At 40.7% G+C, this 20,079-nt stretch overlaps 1 protein-coding gene across 2 annotated transcripts in view; it reads left to right on the top strand.

Annotated features, from left to right (window-relative positions):
• The window catches only part of mapkap1 (MAPK associated protein 1), a 99,703-nt gene that overhangs the window by 5,016 nt on the left and 74,608 nt on the right, over positions 1-20,079 (top strand). For both annotated transcript variants that reach the window (XM_036128679.1, XM_036128680.1), the window contains exons 2-4: positions 3,434-3,911; positions 12,990-13,079; positions 13,270-13,418. In XM_036128679.1, coding sequence (XP_035984572.1) covers positions 3,629-3,911; positions 12,990-13,079; positions 13,270-13,418 — 522 coding nt within the window. In that variant the 5' untranslated portion in view covers positions 3,434-3,628. The remainder of the gene's footprint in view (positions 1-3,433; positions 3,912-12,989; positions 13,080-13,269; positions 13,419-20,079) is intronic.

Genomic DNA, 20,079 nt, shown 5'->3' with positions numbered 1-20,079 from the left:
AAAGTAGCATCTCTGTTGGAACAAGAACCCAATCACTCGTTAATGTTGCTCTCAGTGGAGACAGATGGAAAGGGGATTTTTGGGATGTATGATCGGGGAAATGTAGGCGGCGGCAAGAGCTGCTATAGACGGTGATTTGCCGCCGTTGACCGGCTACTTTTGACCGCCCTGTGATGGGCTAGTAACAGTGGGGTGATTTTAAAGCATTGGACTGCAGTCTCCCATCAGGGGGCGATTGCCCTCACAGCTCTTGGGAAGAAGCTGTTTCTAAGTTTCTTTTTTTGGCTTTGAGGTTTCTGAAGCATTTACCTGATGGGAAAGGGGCAAACAGCGCATTGCCTGGATGGGTGGGATGAGTGAAGATGCGTCTGGCCCTTCTTTGGACTCATTCTGCATAAATCCTGCAGACGGCATCCCACAATCCCCTGCACAGTTCTCACCACCTGTGCTAAGTCCTCTCCTGAACTGTGCATCTCCCATGCCACACATTTATGCTGGAACATAAGACTATGGTAGTTATATAGAAGTTATTTAGCACTTTAGTGGAAAGTCCAGACCTTTTTGGTTTCCTGAGGAAATAGTCATTGTTGGGCCTTCTTCACCAGGTGGGAGGTGTTCACAGTCCAGGACAGGTCGAAAGAGATGTGAATGCCCAGGAACCTAATGCTGTCCACATGCTCTACTACCTCCCCCTGTATGTAGAGAAGGAGTGTGTTTAGTCCTCCTGGACCTCCTGTAGTTTATTATTATCTTCTTGGTCTTACTGATGTTCAGGATCAGGGTGTTCATGGAGCACCACTGTGTGAGATTGCTGACATCATCCCTGTAGTGGGACTCATTGTTGGACACAGTGGTGTCGTCTGCAAACTTCACCACTGTGTTTGTGGGGTGGGTTGCAGAACAGGCCTGGGTGAAAAGGGTAAAGAGAGCAGGACTGAGGACACAACCCTGCGGTGTTCCTGTGTTGAGGATCACCAACACAGGACCACCTGAGTCAGCGCAGAGTGCAGTCCTAACGGGACAGCTTCCTCTGTGGAGCGGTTCTCCCTGTAGACAAACTACAGGCTGACCAGGCCGGCAGTGATTGCGTCCTTGATGTACTTTAGGAGGATCCTCTCGAAGCACTTCATGATAACGGGGGTCAGAGCGATGGGACAATAATTATTGAAATAATATACAGCATTATTTGATATGAAATGTATAAAGTGACAGCTAAAGATAATAATAGGGGTTTTCTGTATAGAAGTGAATCTGTAAGTAACTGAGCCCAAGCACCTGTAGGTGTTTGTAGGGGCACTTGTATATGTGAGGTTTTTCCAAACGAAAGATGCTCAATAGTGGTTGTGAGGAGCCAAAGACTCGTCCCTCAGAGCACTGAGGCAGATGCCAGGGGAACCAGAACCCCAGATACCCAAAGGGACCCCCAAAGAAAAGGTTCCCAAGAGGGGCCAATACAGGGAAATGTGCCTCCCCCATCCCAGGGAAGAGCACAGAGGAGCCCCAGGAAACCCTCCAACAGCCACAACGCCGAAGCCCCCGGGAGCTGCGGGGACAAGCCTGTGGGCTCCGCTGGCAGCCAGCTATGCTGGAACGGATCCAGTCATGGGCCCAGAAAAGCTAAGCCCAATGGTGCCCCGACAGCGCCACCGGGCTCCAGGCCCTGCAACGCAGCCACCAGCAGGCCAAGGCGCCAGCCAGTGGAGGAGAGTAGGACAGAGGGGATGGGCTCCACACTTAGTGGAGATCTGAGATGTCCCGGGAGAGGGGGCAGTTCAAACCCAACCTGACAAAAAGACAAACAGAAAACCACGTACGCAGTCACACTCACACGTTCCCACCCTTGTGCCCCCATACGCAATACCCCCAAGTTACATGCTATTACTTTATTTGGGGAAGTAATATACCGTATTTTCTGGACTATAAGTCGCAGTTTTTTTCATAGTTTGGCCGGGGGTGCGACTTATACTCTGGAGCGACTTATGTGTGAAATTATTTATTACCGGTATATCATTACACCCATTATTTTCACACCAAACCGCAAGAGGGTGCTCTAGGCCTGTGTTGATAATTTCAACATTGTTGGTAACTTTTAAAAACAACTTAGATGGGTTTAACCAAAATACTCCAGCCACTTGATATCTCCGTGAATAGGAGCTTTAAGGCAGTTTTGCGGAACCCGTGGGAGCAGTGGATGATGGATAGACAGCACAGCTTCATGGCAACCGGGAGAATGCGCCGTGCAACTTTCCTGAAAGTCATTGAATGGATCGACAAAGCATGGGCTTCGGTGACAACCGAAATCATTCTGTCTGGATTCAGAAAGGCTGGAATAATTGGAACTGCGACTGACGATGAATCAGACGTAAGCGACGTAGAAGCTACCTCCGGAGTTAACAGAGTTATTTGAAAGTGACACAGAGGATGAAGATTTCACTGGATTTTAGTTATTTGGAGTGACACGGATGCTTTGGTTAACTTCTTTGCAAGTTATTTATGCTATAGTTATCTGAATAGCTCTTAATATGTTATGTTAACATACCAGGCACGTTCTCAGTTGTGTCATGTAGCGTAATTATTCAGCCTGTTGTTGCCTCTGTTCTATTTTTATTTAAAATTGCCTTTCATGATGACATTTCAGTTCTTGATGTTGGATATTATCAAATAAATTTCCCCCAAAAATGCCACTTATACTCCAGTGCGACTTATATATGTTTTTTCCTTCTTTATTATGCATTTTATGGCTGGTGCGACTTTGACTCCGGAGCGACTTATAGTCGGGAAAATACGGTTAACGCATTTTACGATCATGTGTCCTGACAAAAGTACGACCATCCTGGTCTTCATAAGATTGCACAGGTTTTAAATATCTAGTTGTGTAATTTCTAATGTGCCATCTGTAAAATAGATGTTTAATAAAACTCATATATCCTTGTTAAACCTGGACCTGTGGGCCTTTACTGCTTCTGCTTTGGTGGCTTTCATCTTTCTCTGTTGAACACTCAGGCCTTGGCTCATTTGTTGTCAGTTTTCAGCATCTTCTAGGGTTGGAAAATGGCTTCTCCTCTCCATTACAGCAAGCATGAGGTTATATGCATATTCTATTAAAAAACAAGAAATATATAAAGCAATATGCATGCTCCTGTAACAAAGACTGACATAAGATTCTGATTTCCATTCACATTGTAGAAAAAGGCATATTATTCTCCTTTTTACATATTTTATTATTTTATATATTTAGAACTTTCATGCATATCCATGGTGTATATAATATACACTATCAGAATATACTGTTATTTTACAAACTAATGTAGCTTTCATATGACCTTTAAATTACATTTTTGCTTAGTGATACTGACAGTGAAGGTTATGTCTGTGAATAAATAAACTGTCCTATTCCTGCTTCATGTCTTAACTGTCTTCTCCCTCCAACCAGGTGTTGACACTTCTACGATGGAGCATAGTCAATAGTTTGGAGAGCAGCAGGAGGAGATGATGCTTCATCATAAGCCATTGCTTTAACACAGTTAAACAGAAACTGAAGAGAAAGGGCTCTTTTGGCGAAGAGCCTTAAAGTAAAAGACAGCCAAATCATCCTAAGCTTTAGGCTCTGCTTTGTAAAGCAGAGGAAATGGCTTTCTTGGACAACCCAGCAATTATTCTGGCCCACATCAGACAGTCCCATGTGACCAGTGATGATACAGGAATGTGTGAGATGGTTTTAATAGACCAGGATGTGGACCTGGAGAAGTGCCAGCTTACTCTGGTGCCTGGTAGCAGCTGTGGATCATTTGGGTCAGCCTCTCTCAGTGAAGGCAGTGGTAGCATGGTGGACAGTCATACCTGTGAGCTCTCTCAATCCATGGACATTACCTCTAGCTGGGACTTTGGCATCCGCCGACGCTCCAATACAGGTAAGCCTATCTGCTGCCTTTGGGTGTTTTGTAGGGCAGGCTCTCTGTTTGGCCCAGTCGGCAGTGATCAATGTGGCTTGGGCAGCCAGAAAGCCTGTTCCTCTGTAGTTATGGGGGGTTATGTCCAATCTGTGTCTCTTAAGACCCAATTCAGTGTCATTGAAAAGTATTGCTGTTGTGGTGAAATTGTGGGATCAAATGTATGGCCACTATTATTGAAATAACACTTCATGAAATGTAGAGAATAGACCACATGAAATCGGAAGAAACCATTTTTTAAACATACAGGGTGAGTTCAGGTCAGTTAATACAGGTATGGTCTCAAAGCACTTTACAAAAAACAGTCAACTCAGTCCAATGATACTGACAGACTCAAAGTCAGCTGCATCCGGTCCAATTTGATCCTTGTTATCAAACAATGCAGACTGCTGGGTGTGCTGTGCCATCTGTGGAAGAAGAGAAATTAATAGTTTAATGATGCATATATGACTGACATTGTCACCCAGTGTCATCCCTGCAAAGTTGAAAGGGAGAGCTGTGTCCCAGGACACCACAGTATAACACCATCCTGTTATTGTTGTCATATGATTTAAAATCTACTGAGCCATCTTTGGCTGTTTGTTGATCAAAAAGTTAAAATGTGGCAAAATGTATTGTTTTGGAATCTTAAGTGAAGGACCAATACGAAGTGGCATACAATTGTGAAGTGAAAATCAAATTATACATTATTTAAAAAATTTTTACAGACTGAAAAGTTTGACAGGCAAACATATTCAGCCCCCTTTTCTCTGAGTGCAACAAATTGCCTTCAGAAGCTGCCTGATGATGGCTAATGACTGAATAGAGTCCACCTGTGTGTTATCTAATCTCGGTACCAATACAGCTGCTCTGTGACTGCCTCGGAGGTTGGCTAAAAGAATATTGGGGAGCAAACAGCATCATTAAAGGCACACCTAAGTGAGGGATCTGTGACTAGTTAGAAATCTTGGCCCAAATATGTTGTAATTTTCCTATTAACTTCAAAACAGCTGTTTCTGATACATCTCTCTCTCTCTCTCTCTCTCACTCTCACTCTCACTCTCACTCTCTCTCACTCTCTCACTCTCACTCTCTTATATAAACAAGAGCTAAAATAGACTCACCCGCGCTGCATTGCACTGGGCTCACTGTGAGCCAGGTCGATCTGTCCGCAAAAAGGCACGGTTCCACTAGCCAGCCCATTATCTACCTCCCCACTCAGCTCTTCCCCGCACAGATTGCTCTCCCCCTTTTTAGCAATTCCACCGGCCTATTGCCCCCATCCCCATTTCCCCCCCACAATTGACACTTTAAAGAAATCTGCGAGAAATAATAAATAAAAAAAAAAAAGATCTTTACAGCAGTGAATCCACCCCCCCCCGGCTTACACCCCCCAGTGTCTCCGCGATGCGAGCCGTTACACTTTGCCCTGGTTCACTTTCCATGGAGCGGCCAAAGCTCACAAAGCAAACTGCTGCCTCGCCCCAGAGATTTCAGACACATCTAGTTGTAATTTAAAGCTTTATGTTGGATCTTTTGTCTCAGCCATGGCAGAGACACGTTAATAGTTTAAGACCTGTAACGCATGAGCTGGATGGATGGACACTTAAAACCTAAAACCTTCAGTGTGAAATGAGAGAAAGCCTCGATAAATCCACGGATCTCATACAGCTTGTTTGGGTTTAGAAAGCTGATGGTTCCCTTTTCTTTTTTTCCCTTCAGGCATGGTTCATGGTTTGAAAATAATAAAATTATATTTCGGTTTGACCCACTCTGTTCGCAGTGGAGAGGCGGAGCCGTTTAGCTTGCAGGATTTCCCTGGTGTCCGAGCTTCGTATTGCAGCCACAAATGCAAAACCATGCTGCTGGTCTCTGGCTGTTTTTCATCCACTGAGTTAAATTTTAAGATCTTTTACCTCGCTAATACAAGCACATATTAATAAAAATTAGTTTTAACTGCAATCAAATTATTTTTAGTGGTTTGATTTTTGGGCTTAATCACCGAACAAGCTTCAAACATTTCCCCGGATTGAGTCTCTGCAGAGCGCGAAGAGCTGCCAAAGAACACTGTTTTGCCTTGATGATTTTGGAATGTAGTTATTATTTAAAGCTTTGTATTAGATCTTTTGCCTCATCGATGGTGAAAGCAAGGAGAACACGTTGATAGCTTTAAAGATTTTGAACTGCAGTTATATTTCTATGATTTGGTTGCGTGATTACTAGCTACCAGCAACATCCGCTGCTTTGAATTGCAAGAGGCAGATGGATGGACACTTCAGAGAAAACAACTTAATAGCTTTCAGTGTAAAATTAGAGAAAGCCTTGATAAATCCACAGATCTGATACAAGCACGTCTGGGTATAGAAAGCTGAAGTATCCTCTTTCCTTTTGTTACCCTTCTGAAAATAATCCAATTATATCTCGGTTTGACCCACTCTGTTCATAGTGGTCCTTAATATTAAAGTGTCGCTCTTCAGTTTTTCTGGACTTCCTGGGAGAAAATCTTGGCCCCGCAGCCAATCACTGAAAAGAGGGGCGTTCACTCAAAACTTCTCTTGAGCCAGCACGCTTTGGCCTTACTCCTCAGTAGGGCTGCAAATATCCGGGCTGGCCCTGAAAAAAAATGCTCCTGAAACACTCAAAAGTGAGCGGAGCAGTGTGGTGCGTGGCCATAACGAGCCAGTGGAACCCTGCCTATAACACCTCCTTCTGATCATCTCTCTAGCTGTTGTGAGCGTGACAGTGTTGTCACACTCACAGCTGTGAGTAGGGGAGTGAGTTTACGACAGTGCTATTTTCAAAAGTTCCTGAAGGGGGAGTGCCACTCAAAAATGACTTATTATGGCTTTAAATCCAAGGAACACACCAGACAGGTCATGGATAAAGTTTTGGAGAAGTTTAAAGCAGGCTTAGGCTAAAAAATATATTTCCCAAGCTTTAAACATCTCATGGAGCGCTGTTCAATCCATCATCACCAAATGGAAAACATATGACACAATTGTAAACCTACAGTTTAAAGGCCATCCATCTAAACTTACTGGTCGAACAAGGAGAGCACTGATCAGACAGTCAGCCAAGAGGCCCATGGTGACTCTGGATGAACTGCAGAGATCCACCGCTCAGGTGGGGGAATCTGTTCACAGGACAACTATTAGGCTGCACTACAAAGGTGGTCTTTATGGAAGAGTGGCAAGAAGAAAGCCATTGTTAAAATAAAACCATAAGAAAACTTGTTAGCAGTTTGCCAGAAGCCATGCTGGGGACACAGCAAAGGTGAGAGAAGGGGCTTTTGTCAGACGAGACCAAAACAGAACTTTTTGGTCGAAATCTGAAGCGCTATGTGTGGCAGAGAAAGAAACACTGCACATCACTCTGAACACACCATCCCCACTGTCAAATATGGTGGTGGCAACATCATGCTCTGGGGGTGCTTCTTTTCAACAGGGACAGGGAAGATGGTCCAAATCGATGGGAAGATGGATGGAGCCAGATGTAGGGCAGTCTGGGAAGAAACCTTCCAGCAGGACAACGGCCCTAAAAAAAGCCACTGCTACAATGCAATCGTTTAAAACAAAAAATGTTCTTTTGTTAGAATGGCCTAGTCAAAGTCCACACCTAAACCCAATCAAGAATTTGTGGCATCATCTGAAAACTGCTGTTCACAAATGCCCTCCATCTAAGCTGACTGAGCTTGATCTGTTTAGCAAAGAAGAATGGGCAAAAATTTCAGTCACTAGATGTGCAAATCTATTAGTAGATTTGCTGTGAAATTATGGCAGCATCTCTGGGATAGATTGTCAAGGCCAAGAAATAAGAAGACACTGAAAGTCTAAGTCTAAGTCTAAAATGCAGATGGATTTAAAATAAAGACCAATGTTGATCAGACTGTGTCCCAGCATACAGACTCCCTTTCTGCTTCAGGATTTACTCTGCTTGTTTTTGATATCCAGGTGGAGGTGTTTGAATCGAATGGGTAAAAAGAATTGGACTGTTTCTAAGTTATGTGTCTATAGAAATGTTTTCTTGACAAATTGACAAATTAGGAAAAAGGAGCCACACCCAAACCAGACATGCTGACAGGTCTCATTTTATCATTGGTGTTAAATATGATGTTATGTTGTTTTTTGTCTGCATCATCAACACCAAGTCAAATTCCTTGTAAGTGCAAACCTACTTGGCGATTAAACTTGATTCTGATTCTGATTCGGTTATTAACTGCACAAAAAAATTTATTAGAAATGGATCATAGGTTTCCCTGATTTTGCTTGATAACTACTTTTTAAATATTCTGGAGGAAAATGGTAGCCAAGTCATTCTAGATCCTTAAGAAATGTTAAAACATGTTTGAAACTGTTTTCCTGAATGACATCAAATCTTTTTACCTTTGTTATGATTGGCCTGAGGGCCTGATAGACTTTCTATGATACCATGGGAGAAGTCTAAGACCTTTTACCCTAATTGTCAGAATACCAAATTTGTCATGTGATATTGAATGTTATTGACTCTTAATGTTTTCTAATCCTCAAATCATTCATCTAAGGAGTAAGCTCTTTTTAAGCTGGGACGTGGGTTTGTTTGATGGGGAGATGCACCGATACCTGGTTTAAATTTGGTTGGTCCAGTAGTTTCTAGTTCCAAATGGCTCCATGGTTTAATTTGAACTCATTTCAGCCATGTAGAAAGTGCTCATTTGGAGTTTTGGTTTCTATGACAGAGGAATTACACAAATGACCATTATTTCAGTGGCTGTTATGTTACACAGGAACATGGTCCCTCATAAAACGTTTACTTGCTTGGAACTTTGCAAATTTTGTCACGATAAAACTACAAACCTTAACTTATTTTATTGGGACGTTAGACCAACAAAAAGTAGTGCACAACTCTAAAGAAGAAGAAAAAGTATTTATGGTTTTTAGAATTTTTTAGAATTAGATATTTGAGCAAATAGCTATTTTAGACCTAGGAATACAGCCAACATGTCTGTGAGAAAGTTGTATAGAAGTTTAAACAGGGTTTGGCAAGAAAACAATACATCAGGAGTTTTGAACATCATATGGAGCACTCTTTTAATCCGACAGTTGAAAGCCAAACAGAGGCCTATAGGAACTCTAGAGGAGCTGCTTAGGTCCACTGCTCAGTTACTAGTCCATCACTCCAAAAATATGGACTTTAAAGTGGTCAAAAAAACATATGCTGCTCTTTTAGCCAACAAGGCAAACACAAAAGCGTTATTCAGAAGTGTTTTTTTTCTATAAGGCAGGCACCGAATGACACGACATGCTAGCTATGCTAACGCTACCACACTGATGTTTGAGAGCAACATATCAAAGTCAGTTAAGATAAGATGGACTTTATTGATCTCACAATGGAGAAATTCACTTGTCACACCGGCTCAATATAAAAGAAGGTGCCAAAAGGAGGAAAAGGTGCATGAGGTACATACAGTGCGTCCACATATATATGGTGGATCGAGAGAGAAAAAAAGAAATAAAGCAGAGATTTAAGATGACTTATGTACATTTAAGGTGAGTTATATACATATGGATTGACGTTGTACATTAAAGTGGTACCAGGTAAGAACAACAGTGAGGTAGTGAGATTGGTATAACAGCTGAAGCCTCTTATTTAACAGGATTATTGCACAGGGTATTAAATAGGAATTGCACATTAGTTATTGCACACGTTATTACAGTTATAGTGCAGCATTGCACAGTCCAATGGCAGCAGGGATAAATGACCTGCAGTAGCGCTCCTTTTTACAAACAGGGTGTATAAGTCTGTCACTATTACCCCGTTTACACTACCCCTTTTTAACCGTGCTGAGACCAGTCCGAGCTCGGTAACCGAGATAACCATCGAGTGTAAATGGAAAGCAAACTGAACTGGACCGCACCAGACACAACGGGACCGCACTAAATGCAGCCCAGCTCCATGTGTGAGCCTGGCCTTTTTTTTTTCTGGCCCGGTTCTCAGATAACAAAGAGCGCATGAGCATCATCTCCTTACAGCCAGCTGACATTTCTGACATTCATAAAACTACTAGCTTCCCTACCGTGCCACACGGTTTCCAGTGATGATTCTGCTTAGCAGTGTGATGAACCTCAGCGTCTGTCATTGTTTCCTGCGTCTGTAAATCCTTATTAGACGTTCTTTTGTCTTATCCATTTCCCAAAAGCCGACTCTATCAAGTAAAGTCACCAAAAGTTGTCGTCTTCGCCTGACTCTCCGCAAACAACGAAATATAACCAAGCATAACTTCCTGAATGTTACGGGCGCCGCCATTTTAATTTGCTTGATTTTCTTCTTCAATCGCTGAGAGCAGTAGTACCGCAGATCGTCACTAGGAGGCGAGGAAACTAAGGATCCGAGATAGCGTGGTGTGTAAACGGTCGTCAGAACCAAGCTCGGCTCGGTTAACTGATCCAAGCTCGGACCGAGCTCGGCATGGATCGGTTTAACAAGGGTAGTGTAAATGGGGCTTTAAGGAGCTACACTGCTCCTCTACAGTCTGGTGCAGGGGGTGAAAGGTGTTGTCCATGATGGATGTAATCCATGGAGTCCAGAGTGCAGCCCTGGACATAAGTGGCCCTTCTCACCAGCTTATTCAGCCTCTTTCTGTCCCGTTCTGCGCTGCCTGGGGCCCAGCAGATGACAGACGGCATAGAGGAGATCTGAAGCCATCACAGAGTCATAGAAGGTGTTGAGCAGGGGCCTGCTCACTCCAAAGGACCTCAGCCTCCTCTGGCCCTTCTTGTACAGGGCGTCGGTGTTATGAGTCCAGTCCAGTTTATTATTGAAACCGGGTATTTGAAACTCTCCACAGTTTCTATGTCCAACCCATGGATGTTCATAGGAGAGTGAGGTGGACTAGATCTGATTCTTGTTTACACTGTACAAAATTAGGTTATGTATGTTTCAGATCCATGTTTGTTTTGAAACACAATTAGTTTTAGAATGATCTTTAATGTGTCCCTCAGTAGTAAAATGCTATTTATCAGTAGCAAAGTGATAGAAATAGAAGCACAGAGTGGCACACTAAACATGAGACAGTTTTATTGAAATAAAATATCTGCATGACTGAATCAAAAGCATACGTCCCTAAAGGATAGTAACACTCATACAAATTATTATCCTGTCTACTGTTTTCACAAATAGTCAGGTGACACTTTAAAATTATATATTTCTCTAAACAAAGGCTGAATTGTCCCTTATTCATTGGTTTTTCCCTAATAAAGGAGGTTAAAATATTGTCATATTGTAATTAATAGTATTTTTTTCTCGTAACTAGAAAGAACCTTGTCCATTCAAAAAATGCTGCCGTGTTAAGGTATAATGTATCAAGTATTTTTCTTAGTGGCTGTATGCAGTTTTAATGTTTAGTCTCATGACCCCATAAGGGACACATTAAACAGGCGGAGGAAGTTCCAGGTGATGAAAATTATGAATTTTCATCACCTGGAATACATCATCCCCATCATGTAAAAAGAATGTGAAAATATCATGCTTTGAGGATTATTTTCAGATGTTAGGACAAGTAAGCCAGTCAGATTTTTTGGAAGATAGATGGACTAGAAACTGGGGCAGAGGTTCACCTTCTAGCAGGATGACGTCTCTAAATTTAGAGCTACTTGAATACCTAAGTAAGAAAGGGTTTAGATCAAAGTATGTTATTGATAGAATGGTCATTCAAAGTCCAGACCCTACTCTAATGTGTAATCTGTCATTTCCACAGGTACTTCCTATCCAAGCTGACTGAGAGCTATTCTGCAAAGACAAATGAGCAAAAACGTTAGTTTCTAGGTTTGCAGAACTTGTAGAGACATCCAAAAGACTTGAAGCAAAATAAGATTTTAGTTCCAACATTTTTCCTTCAAAATTATAAACAGTCAACCCCAATAAAATATACAGAAGTTTGAGTTTGTATCATGACAAAAGTTCAAATGATGTGCAAAGCATTGTAAGATAAATCCTCATGACTTCAAAGTAATTTTGACTTTGACAGGATCAAACCCTGACTGATCTACCGGTGTAGTTTTACCAGAATTCAAATGGGTCTGTTTCGTCCCTGAATGATCGGTGCATCTCTGATTTCACATGCTACAGAAATCTGCATTTAGTGAGCCCTAATCAGATTGTCAGCATGTAAATCTGTTTTAAGTGACTTTCAGACAGTTTTTTTGACGTTGAAAGGTGAATATAGTTTTGCTATGAGGGAGTCCAAAGGTAGAGATCATGATTCCTTTTGGCTCTCTTGACATCTGTGAAATGTTTGGTGGTGTGAAACTAAGGATTCTGGGAATGGGGTAGAATTCTACAGTCCTCTAAAATTTGGCATTTAGATTTAAATACTGACTTGTGGTGGCTGTCTCATCAGGATTCCAACAGGGAAGCTGTGAAAAGTCTGGTGCTGCTGGTAAGATGAGTGGGTAAACCAATACCATAGTAAAAAAAAAGAAAAAAAAAGAAAAGAAAGTCCAATGTTTTGTTAGTTTATTCTTGGAAAAGAATTTTGTTGTGTGTGTATTCCCCAAAGCAAAACATTGCTGTTCTTCTCTATAATTCATATTTGGATGGATGTTTTCCAGTATTAATATGCTGTATTATGCCCATTATATACTGGCTGTATAAAACTGGTTTCCCTTGCTTCGTCAGGAGGGTTATTGGTTATTACAAATCAACCAGGGGTTCCTACCCCTTAAATTTTTATGTGTTTTTTTTTTTTTTGTATGTTCTTTCTCAGAGTTTGGATAATTAGGTACAATATTCCAAATGGTATTCAAGTTATTATTTTTTTATTAAAATAATTTACCAATCTGCTTTCTTTGGAGCTGTTTTTATTTGTTAAATTAGCTTTTTTTCATTTATAATTGTTACATAACTGGATAATGTGCTATGTATTTGAAAATAAACATGCATAAATGTAAATAATGTGGTATAACTGTACAAAATGATGTCATGATGGGATTTTCATGAACAATACATTTTATTATTCAACAGATTTTTTTAAACTGGAAATGACTTGCTTGATACAAAAATGTAAATTGTGTTATCTCTTTGCAGCACAAAGACTTGAAAGACTAAGAAAAGAAAGGCAAAACCAAATCAAATGTAAAAATGTTCAGTGGAAGGAAAGGACAACTTCCCATTCTGGTATGGTCCCTGACGTTTTTCTACTTCTAATGTTGAAATATTTAAGTAAATCTGACTTGTGGCTACACGTTAGCCCGTTTGTTAGCACTGATGTTTGGATTTGAATCTCGATCTGAGCTCTTTCTACATGGAATTTGCGTTTTGTGTTTGATACGTTCTGTATTTTGTTGCTTTCTTGCTCTTTGTCCAGCGGAGGATTTGGGTTCTCTGTTTGAAAAAAGAGACTACAAAGACAGGCCACGAACAAAAGGGGCCAAATCCACATTATCACTGCGGCTGGAACAGTGTCCACAGCAGCTCAACAATCCCTTCAATGAATACTCTAAATTTGATGGCAAGGTAAGCTGATGGAGAATGGTGGTTTGTTTGAAGGGCTTTGTTATGTGTTAGTGATGGTGATATGAAGCCCTATGATGCTTTGGATCCTGGCCCCCTGCTGGTCAAAGTTGATTTAACAGTTAGGTAGGTCATATTCTCAGATAGGAATGCATTTAAAACTGTTCAGAAACAAAGGAAATCAACTAATCTTAATAAATACATTTCATCTATTGTTGGGGTAATTATCTTTGTTAGTGTATAATTGAGAACATGATGTCATGGAATCTAACCTCTTATTTACACACCGTCTGTCTCTACTCTGGTGGGAACTCCATTTTAAATACCCCTGATCATGATCAATGAGAGCATTTACACAGCCTCCGTCGGGTTGCGTAGGACGGTGCCGTGTGGTTGGTCATCTGCTAAAATTAGACCTGATTCTTTTTTTGGCGGACACCGTAGCCCGGCCTTAGTCAGTATACACAGATCACGCTGCGCCAACAGGAAATTGAACGATCACAACATTTGAATTTGAAAAATAATTCACTAAAGGCAGCTGGCCTGCAGATGAGTGTAGACTGCACAATCTTGGTCTGATGATGTTGCTCTCATGTGCTGGGCCATCCTTTTGATAGGCTCAATGGATTACACTCACTCACTCAGGGATGAAGATGTTCATTTTTGTGAAGAAAAAACTGCTCATCAATAAGCGGATGGAGGCCTCCAGGTCCAATTGTTATTGAGAGCATGACTCCTGGAAAAATAACTGATTATCTGAGCACTAACAATTAGTTGGTAGCCTCATGGTCCTTTTTTGCATGTGAATAACCAGTTTGGTTATAAGTGTAACCAGTATTGTTACACTTAAAGTTGGTAAACCACTATGCAAAAGCTGCTTATGAAGCTGATCTTACCTGAAAAAAAAATCAGGTAAAATCTAAAGAAGTCTCTCAGAGAAGAGACAAAACGTTTCAACAAAGAAGACCCCATCCAGTGGACCTATCAAATTTTTATTTTTTGTTGTTGTTGTATTAGCAATTGTATACATAACATCAATTACTGGGCTGTATTCAATTCAATTTTATTTATATAGCGCCAAATCATGAAACATGTCATCTACATTAAGTTAGGTAATCAAAACCTAACAATTAAAAATTAAAGGCAGTAAAATAAGCAACAAATAGAGCTTCTCTGCACTCACCCGTTTGAGAACATGTGAAAATGTCTGGATGTAGAAAAACAAAAAGTGTAAAATAGAGTTTTTACTGTTTTAACTTCCACAGAACAAGTTTTTTTTGGTCTGATTTCCGCATTTATCACTGGCTCTTTTATTGTGCGATTGGTGTACGTTTCTTGGAGAACCTCTGGGATCTGTAGCTGGGTGGAGCGCTTCTACTGTCAATTAGGACTGGTGTGAATGGTGGGGCTGTGCGGGCATGGACTCTGTGTAAATTAGGGGGAATACAGCTTGTCAAATGTTTATCAATAAATATTTTGTCAAAGTTTTTGATACCTTAATTACAAGGAACCTATCAAACTAGCAGTCTTAAACAAGTTAAGGGATGCTCAGTTTGCATGGGCAACTGAAGGACATCATTAACTTTTAGAAATAAAATATTGTTGTGCTTGTTCTTCTCTTGTTTAGCACATGACAAACACATTACTTTGTATTTAGAAAAGGCAGTAAAAAAGATTGTATTACAAACAAAGCCTGTTTACTTCATTGAGAAAGTTCAAAGGGTTCTGCAAGTTTTTGTAAATTTAACTTAAGACCTAAGATCTTTTTAAAACCATTATGAATTGCATTTAGAATGGAATTCCTATATGAATAATATAATTTAGTTTTATTTATATAGCGCCAGTTCTCATGTCATCCATCTCAAGGCACATTCCAAAGTCAAATTCAATCAAATCATACAGACAGATTGGTCAAAAGTTTCCTATCTAAGGAAACTCAGCATCTAGTCTTGACAAGCAGCATTCACTCTTCCTGAAAGAGCATAGAGTCACAATAGACAGTCATCTGCATTGTCAATGGCTTTGCAGCTATCCCTCATACTGAGCATGCATGAAGCAACAGTGGAGAGGAAAACCTCCAGCAGGACCATGCTCGGTGTGAACGGCCATCTGCCACGACCGACTGGGGGTTAGAGAAGACAGAGCACAGAAACAAAAAGCACAGAACCACACATTAATCCAGGAATCCTTTCTATGTCAAAGGGTAATGGCAGATGATCTGCCTCCCTGGATGGTCACAGCTAACAGAATGCCAGACCAAGTGTACCTACTATGAAGAGAACAAAAAGTTAAAAGTTGTAAATAACAACAAATTATGCAAAACTGGGGAACCGTAGGAGAACTCTAAGCTGACTCTTGCCAAATGGATGTAGCTCCGCCGAGCTCCAAATGGCTTCAACACATTCATCTGGAATCACTCCCAATGGGAGGGGTTTCAATACCACATAAAATGGACAAGCAAATCAGAATTGGCAAGCGAGTTTTTTGTCGATGTGAAGCATCAGAGAAGCAACTGTTAGGATTCCGACTTGCAGCGAGGAAGCAAGGGTGACCAGACGTGCCCATGTCCCGGTTTTGGCTGACCTGTCCCTGGAAATGTCCCTGATTTCAGTGTATCATGATGGCGTAAAAAGGTTTAATGCAGCAATAGGTATTCAATTCAATTCAATTCAATTTTATTTATATAGCGCCAAATCATGAAACATGTCATCTCAAGGCACTTTACAAAGTCAAGCTCAATCATATTATACAGATTGGGTCAGATTATACAGATTGGTCAAAAATGTCCTATATAAGGAAACCAGTTGATTGCATCAAAGTCCCGACAAGCAGCATTCACTCCTGGGGAAGCGTAGAGCCACAGGAAGAGTCATCTGCATTGTACATGGCTTTGCTGCAATCCCTCATACTGAGCAAGCATGAAGCGACAGTGGGAAGAAAAACCACCCATTAACGGGAAGGAAAATCTCCGGCAGAACCGGGCTCAGTATGAACGGTCATCTGCCTCAACCGACTGGGGTTACAGAAGACAGAACAGAGACACAACAAGAGAAACAAAAAAGCACAGAAGCACACATTGATCTAGTAATCTGTTCTACATTAGATGGTAGTAGCGGGTGAGCCGTCTTCTCTGGATGATGTCACAGTTAACAGAACGCCAGACCAGGTGTACCTACTATGAAGAGAAAAGAGAGAGAACAGAAAGTTAAAGCAGAAATGACAACACATAATGCATAATTTAAGAACAGTAGAACTCAATAGAGTGAGAAAATTAGATCCTGATATACTCCAGTAGCCTAAGCCTATAGCAGTAAAACTATAAAGGTAGCTGAGAGTAACATGAGCCACTAGTTATAATTTTTGTCAAAAAGAAAAGTTTTAAGCCTAGTCTTAAAAGTAGACAGGGTGTCTGCCTCACGGACCAAAACTGGGAGTTGGTTCCACAGGAGAGGAGCCTGATAGCTAAAGGATCTGCCTCCCATTCTACTTTTAGAGACTCTAGGAACCACCAGCAGACCTGCAGTCTGAGAGCGAAGTGCTCTGTTAGGAACATACGGGGTAATCAGAGCTCTGATATATGATGGAGTTTGATTATTAAGGGCTTTATACGTTAGAAGAAGAATTTTAAATTCTATTCTTGATTTAACAGGAAGCCAATGAAGGGAAGCTAAAATTGGAGAAATATGATCCCTCTTGTTGATTTTCATCAGAACTCTTGCTGCAGCATTTTGGATCAGCTGAAGGGTTTGAACTGCAATTTGTGGACTTCCTGATAGTAAAGAATTACAATAGTCCAGCCTTGAAGTAACAAATGCATGGACCAGTTTTTCAGCATCACTCCTGGACAGAATGTTTCTAATTTTGGCGATATTCCGGAGGTGAAAAAAGGAAACTCTTGAAACCTGTTTAATATGGGATTTAAATGACATGTCTTGGTCAAAAATAACACCAAGATTTTTTTACTTTATTACCAGAGGCCAGGTTAATGCCACCCAGATTAAGTGATTGGTTAAGAAGTTTATTTTTTGAGGACTCTGGCCCAAAGATTACAACTTCGGTCTTGTCAGAATTTAGATGCAGGAAATTTAAAGTCATCCAGCTTTTGATGTCATCAAGACATGACTGCAGTCGAAGTAATTGATTGGATTCATCAGGATTTATGGATAAATATAGCTGAGTATCATCAGCATAACAGTGGAAATTAATCCCATGCTGTCTGATAATTTTGCCAATCGGAAGCATATATATAGTAAATAGAATTGGTCCAAGGACTGAACCCTGTGGTACTCCACAAGTGACCCTAGAGTTTGAGGAAGATTTATTATTAACATGAACAAATTGGAATCTGTCTGACAGATAAGATTTAAACCAGCCTAATGCTTTCCCCTTAATCCCTACAGTATGTTCAAGTCTTTGTAGGAGAATATTGTGATCAACTGTATCAAACGCAGCACTGAGATCTAACAGGACAAGTATAGACACAAGTCCATTATCTGAGGCCATTAGAATATTATTAGTGACCTTCACCAGAGCTGTTTCAGTGCTATGATGAGCTCTGAAGCCTGACTGAAACTCCTCAAGTAGGTCATTACTTTGTAAATGTTCACAAAGTTGATTAGCAACTACTTTCTCAAGAATTTTAGATAAGAAAAGAAGATTAGATATAGGTCTGTAATTTACTAACTCGTCTTGATCAAGAGAAGGTTTCTTAAGTAAAGGTTTAATAACAGCTACTTTCAAAACCTGTGGTACATATCCATTTACTAAGGATAGATTAATCATGTCTAAAATAGGACCACTGATCAGAGGGAATACCTCCTTAAACAACTTGGTTGGGATTGGGTCTAACATACAGGTAGAAGGTTTAGATGAAGCTAAAATTTTAGATAGGTCAGAAAGCTGCGCAGGTTCTAAGGATTCCTCCAATGCTGCTATTTAACTGGTCTTGCCGCTATCCTGACGTAGTAGAAGAGCTGAGCCAAACACACCACCTCCTCCCCGTCGGTGTTGCAGATCGGTCAAAACAAACCTGTAACTTCCAGGTTTAGTAACCGCTGAAGACTGCTGGCAATAATGCACGGATGCAAAGTTAAACAGTTTCCATCTGTGGTATAGAATTCAAAGACCACTTTGAATCAGGAGATTGAAAAGTCATGGAGTTACTTGTGCCATAAATTGACCTGAAAATCATTTAATATACCTCAAATTAAAGCTATAGTTGGTAATCCTGTTCAGAATTTTTTGTGTTATACTGGATAAAATGGTCTTTACATCCTGACAGTAGTCGATACATTATATATTCAGAAAAGGGTTAAAAAATATGATCTCTGTAAGAGCTGCAGGCCTGTAAAAACTCTGCCCTTCGCACCGAAGATCAGGGATTTGTTGTGGTTCTGCTCTCAGCCCCCTCTTACCCTCAAGTTCCGGGGGTATCACCTTATCTATTGGTTGTTCCACAAGCCATCATTCTGTCATGTAGTGTGCGTTAGGGCTGTGTTTAAAAATCGATTTTCCAATTATGAATCGATTCTCATATTAATTCCTAAAAATCTATTCATATAACCAAAGATCGATATTTTTTTTTAAATTGAGCCGGCATTACTTGAGTGGACATGAGTCCACGGAGACTTTAGCTTAACAACGTGTTAGTCTGTCTATTAGTTCTTCTTCTGGTCTGAGTTCTCAGCAGGACAAAAACATAACAAAGCGCCATGCTCCACCTAGTGGTCATAAGCATGGACACAACATGCATCACAGGAGCCTTCACACTCCAGTTCAGGAGGCGAATTTTTAATGTCATATTTTTAATAATACACCAGGTTAATGTCCAAATTTATTTTCCATTTTTGCTTAATAAAGCATTTTTGAATTGAATTGAATAGAAATAGCAGCTGTAGATAATCTCTGGTGTCCTCTATTTTCTACCCTGGATCTGTTTGGGTATTCTGCCCCACAAAATGTTTGTGAAAACAATTGTCTCAACATTCAGGAAAAGGGTTTGGTCCTTACAGCTGCCATTAACTGTCATTAATTTATTAATTTGCAGTTAAATGTTAATTTGATACTAGTATGTATCAAATATGTTGCATAACTACATGAAATTCAGCTAAAAGCTAAAAAAGATTTTTACTACCAGCAATCTAATTTGAGATTGGATTGGATCGGATCGAATACAAAGGATTCACTACAAGATGCAAGCCATTAATCAGCCTTGAAAACAGAAAGGCCAAAATTGACTTGACAAAAGACGCCTGAAGAAGCCAGCCCAGTTCTGGAACAGCATTGTATACCAGAATGATGGGAAAAAGAATGTTTCGAGAAGAATTGGAACAGCGCATCATCCAAAGCACACCACATCTTCTGTAAAACATGGTGGAGGCACTGTGATGCATGGTTTCCAATGGCACTAGGTCACTTGTGTTTGATGATGTGACAAAAGTCAGAAGCAGCCGGATGAATTCTGAATTGTATAGGGATGTCCTTTCTGCTCAGATTCATCCAAATGCAGCGAATTTGATTGGACGGGCGCTTCACAGTACAGATGGACAATGATCCAAAACCTACTGCAAAAGCAACCCAGGAGTTCTTCAAAGTAAAGAAGTGGAATATTCTGCAATGGCCGAGTCAATAACCAGATCTCAACCCAATCGACCATGCAGTTTAC

This window comes from Fundulus heteroclitus, unplaced genomic scaffold (genome assembly GCF_011125445.2).
Source record: "Fundulus heteroclitus isolate FHET01 unplaced genomic scaffold, MU-UCD_Fhet_4.1 scaffold_107, whole genome shotgun sequence".
Classification (NCBI taxonomy): Eukaryota; Metazoa; Chordata; class Actinopteri; order Cyprinodontiformes; family Fundulidae; genus Fundulus; species Fundulus heteroclitus.
The sequence above is the reverse complement of the archived record's forward strand: the minus strand, read 5'-3'. Positions and strand labels throughout refer to the sequence as shown.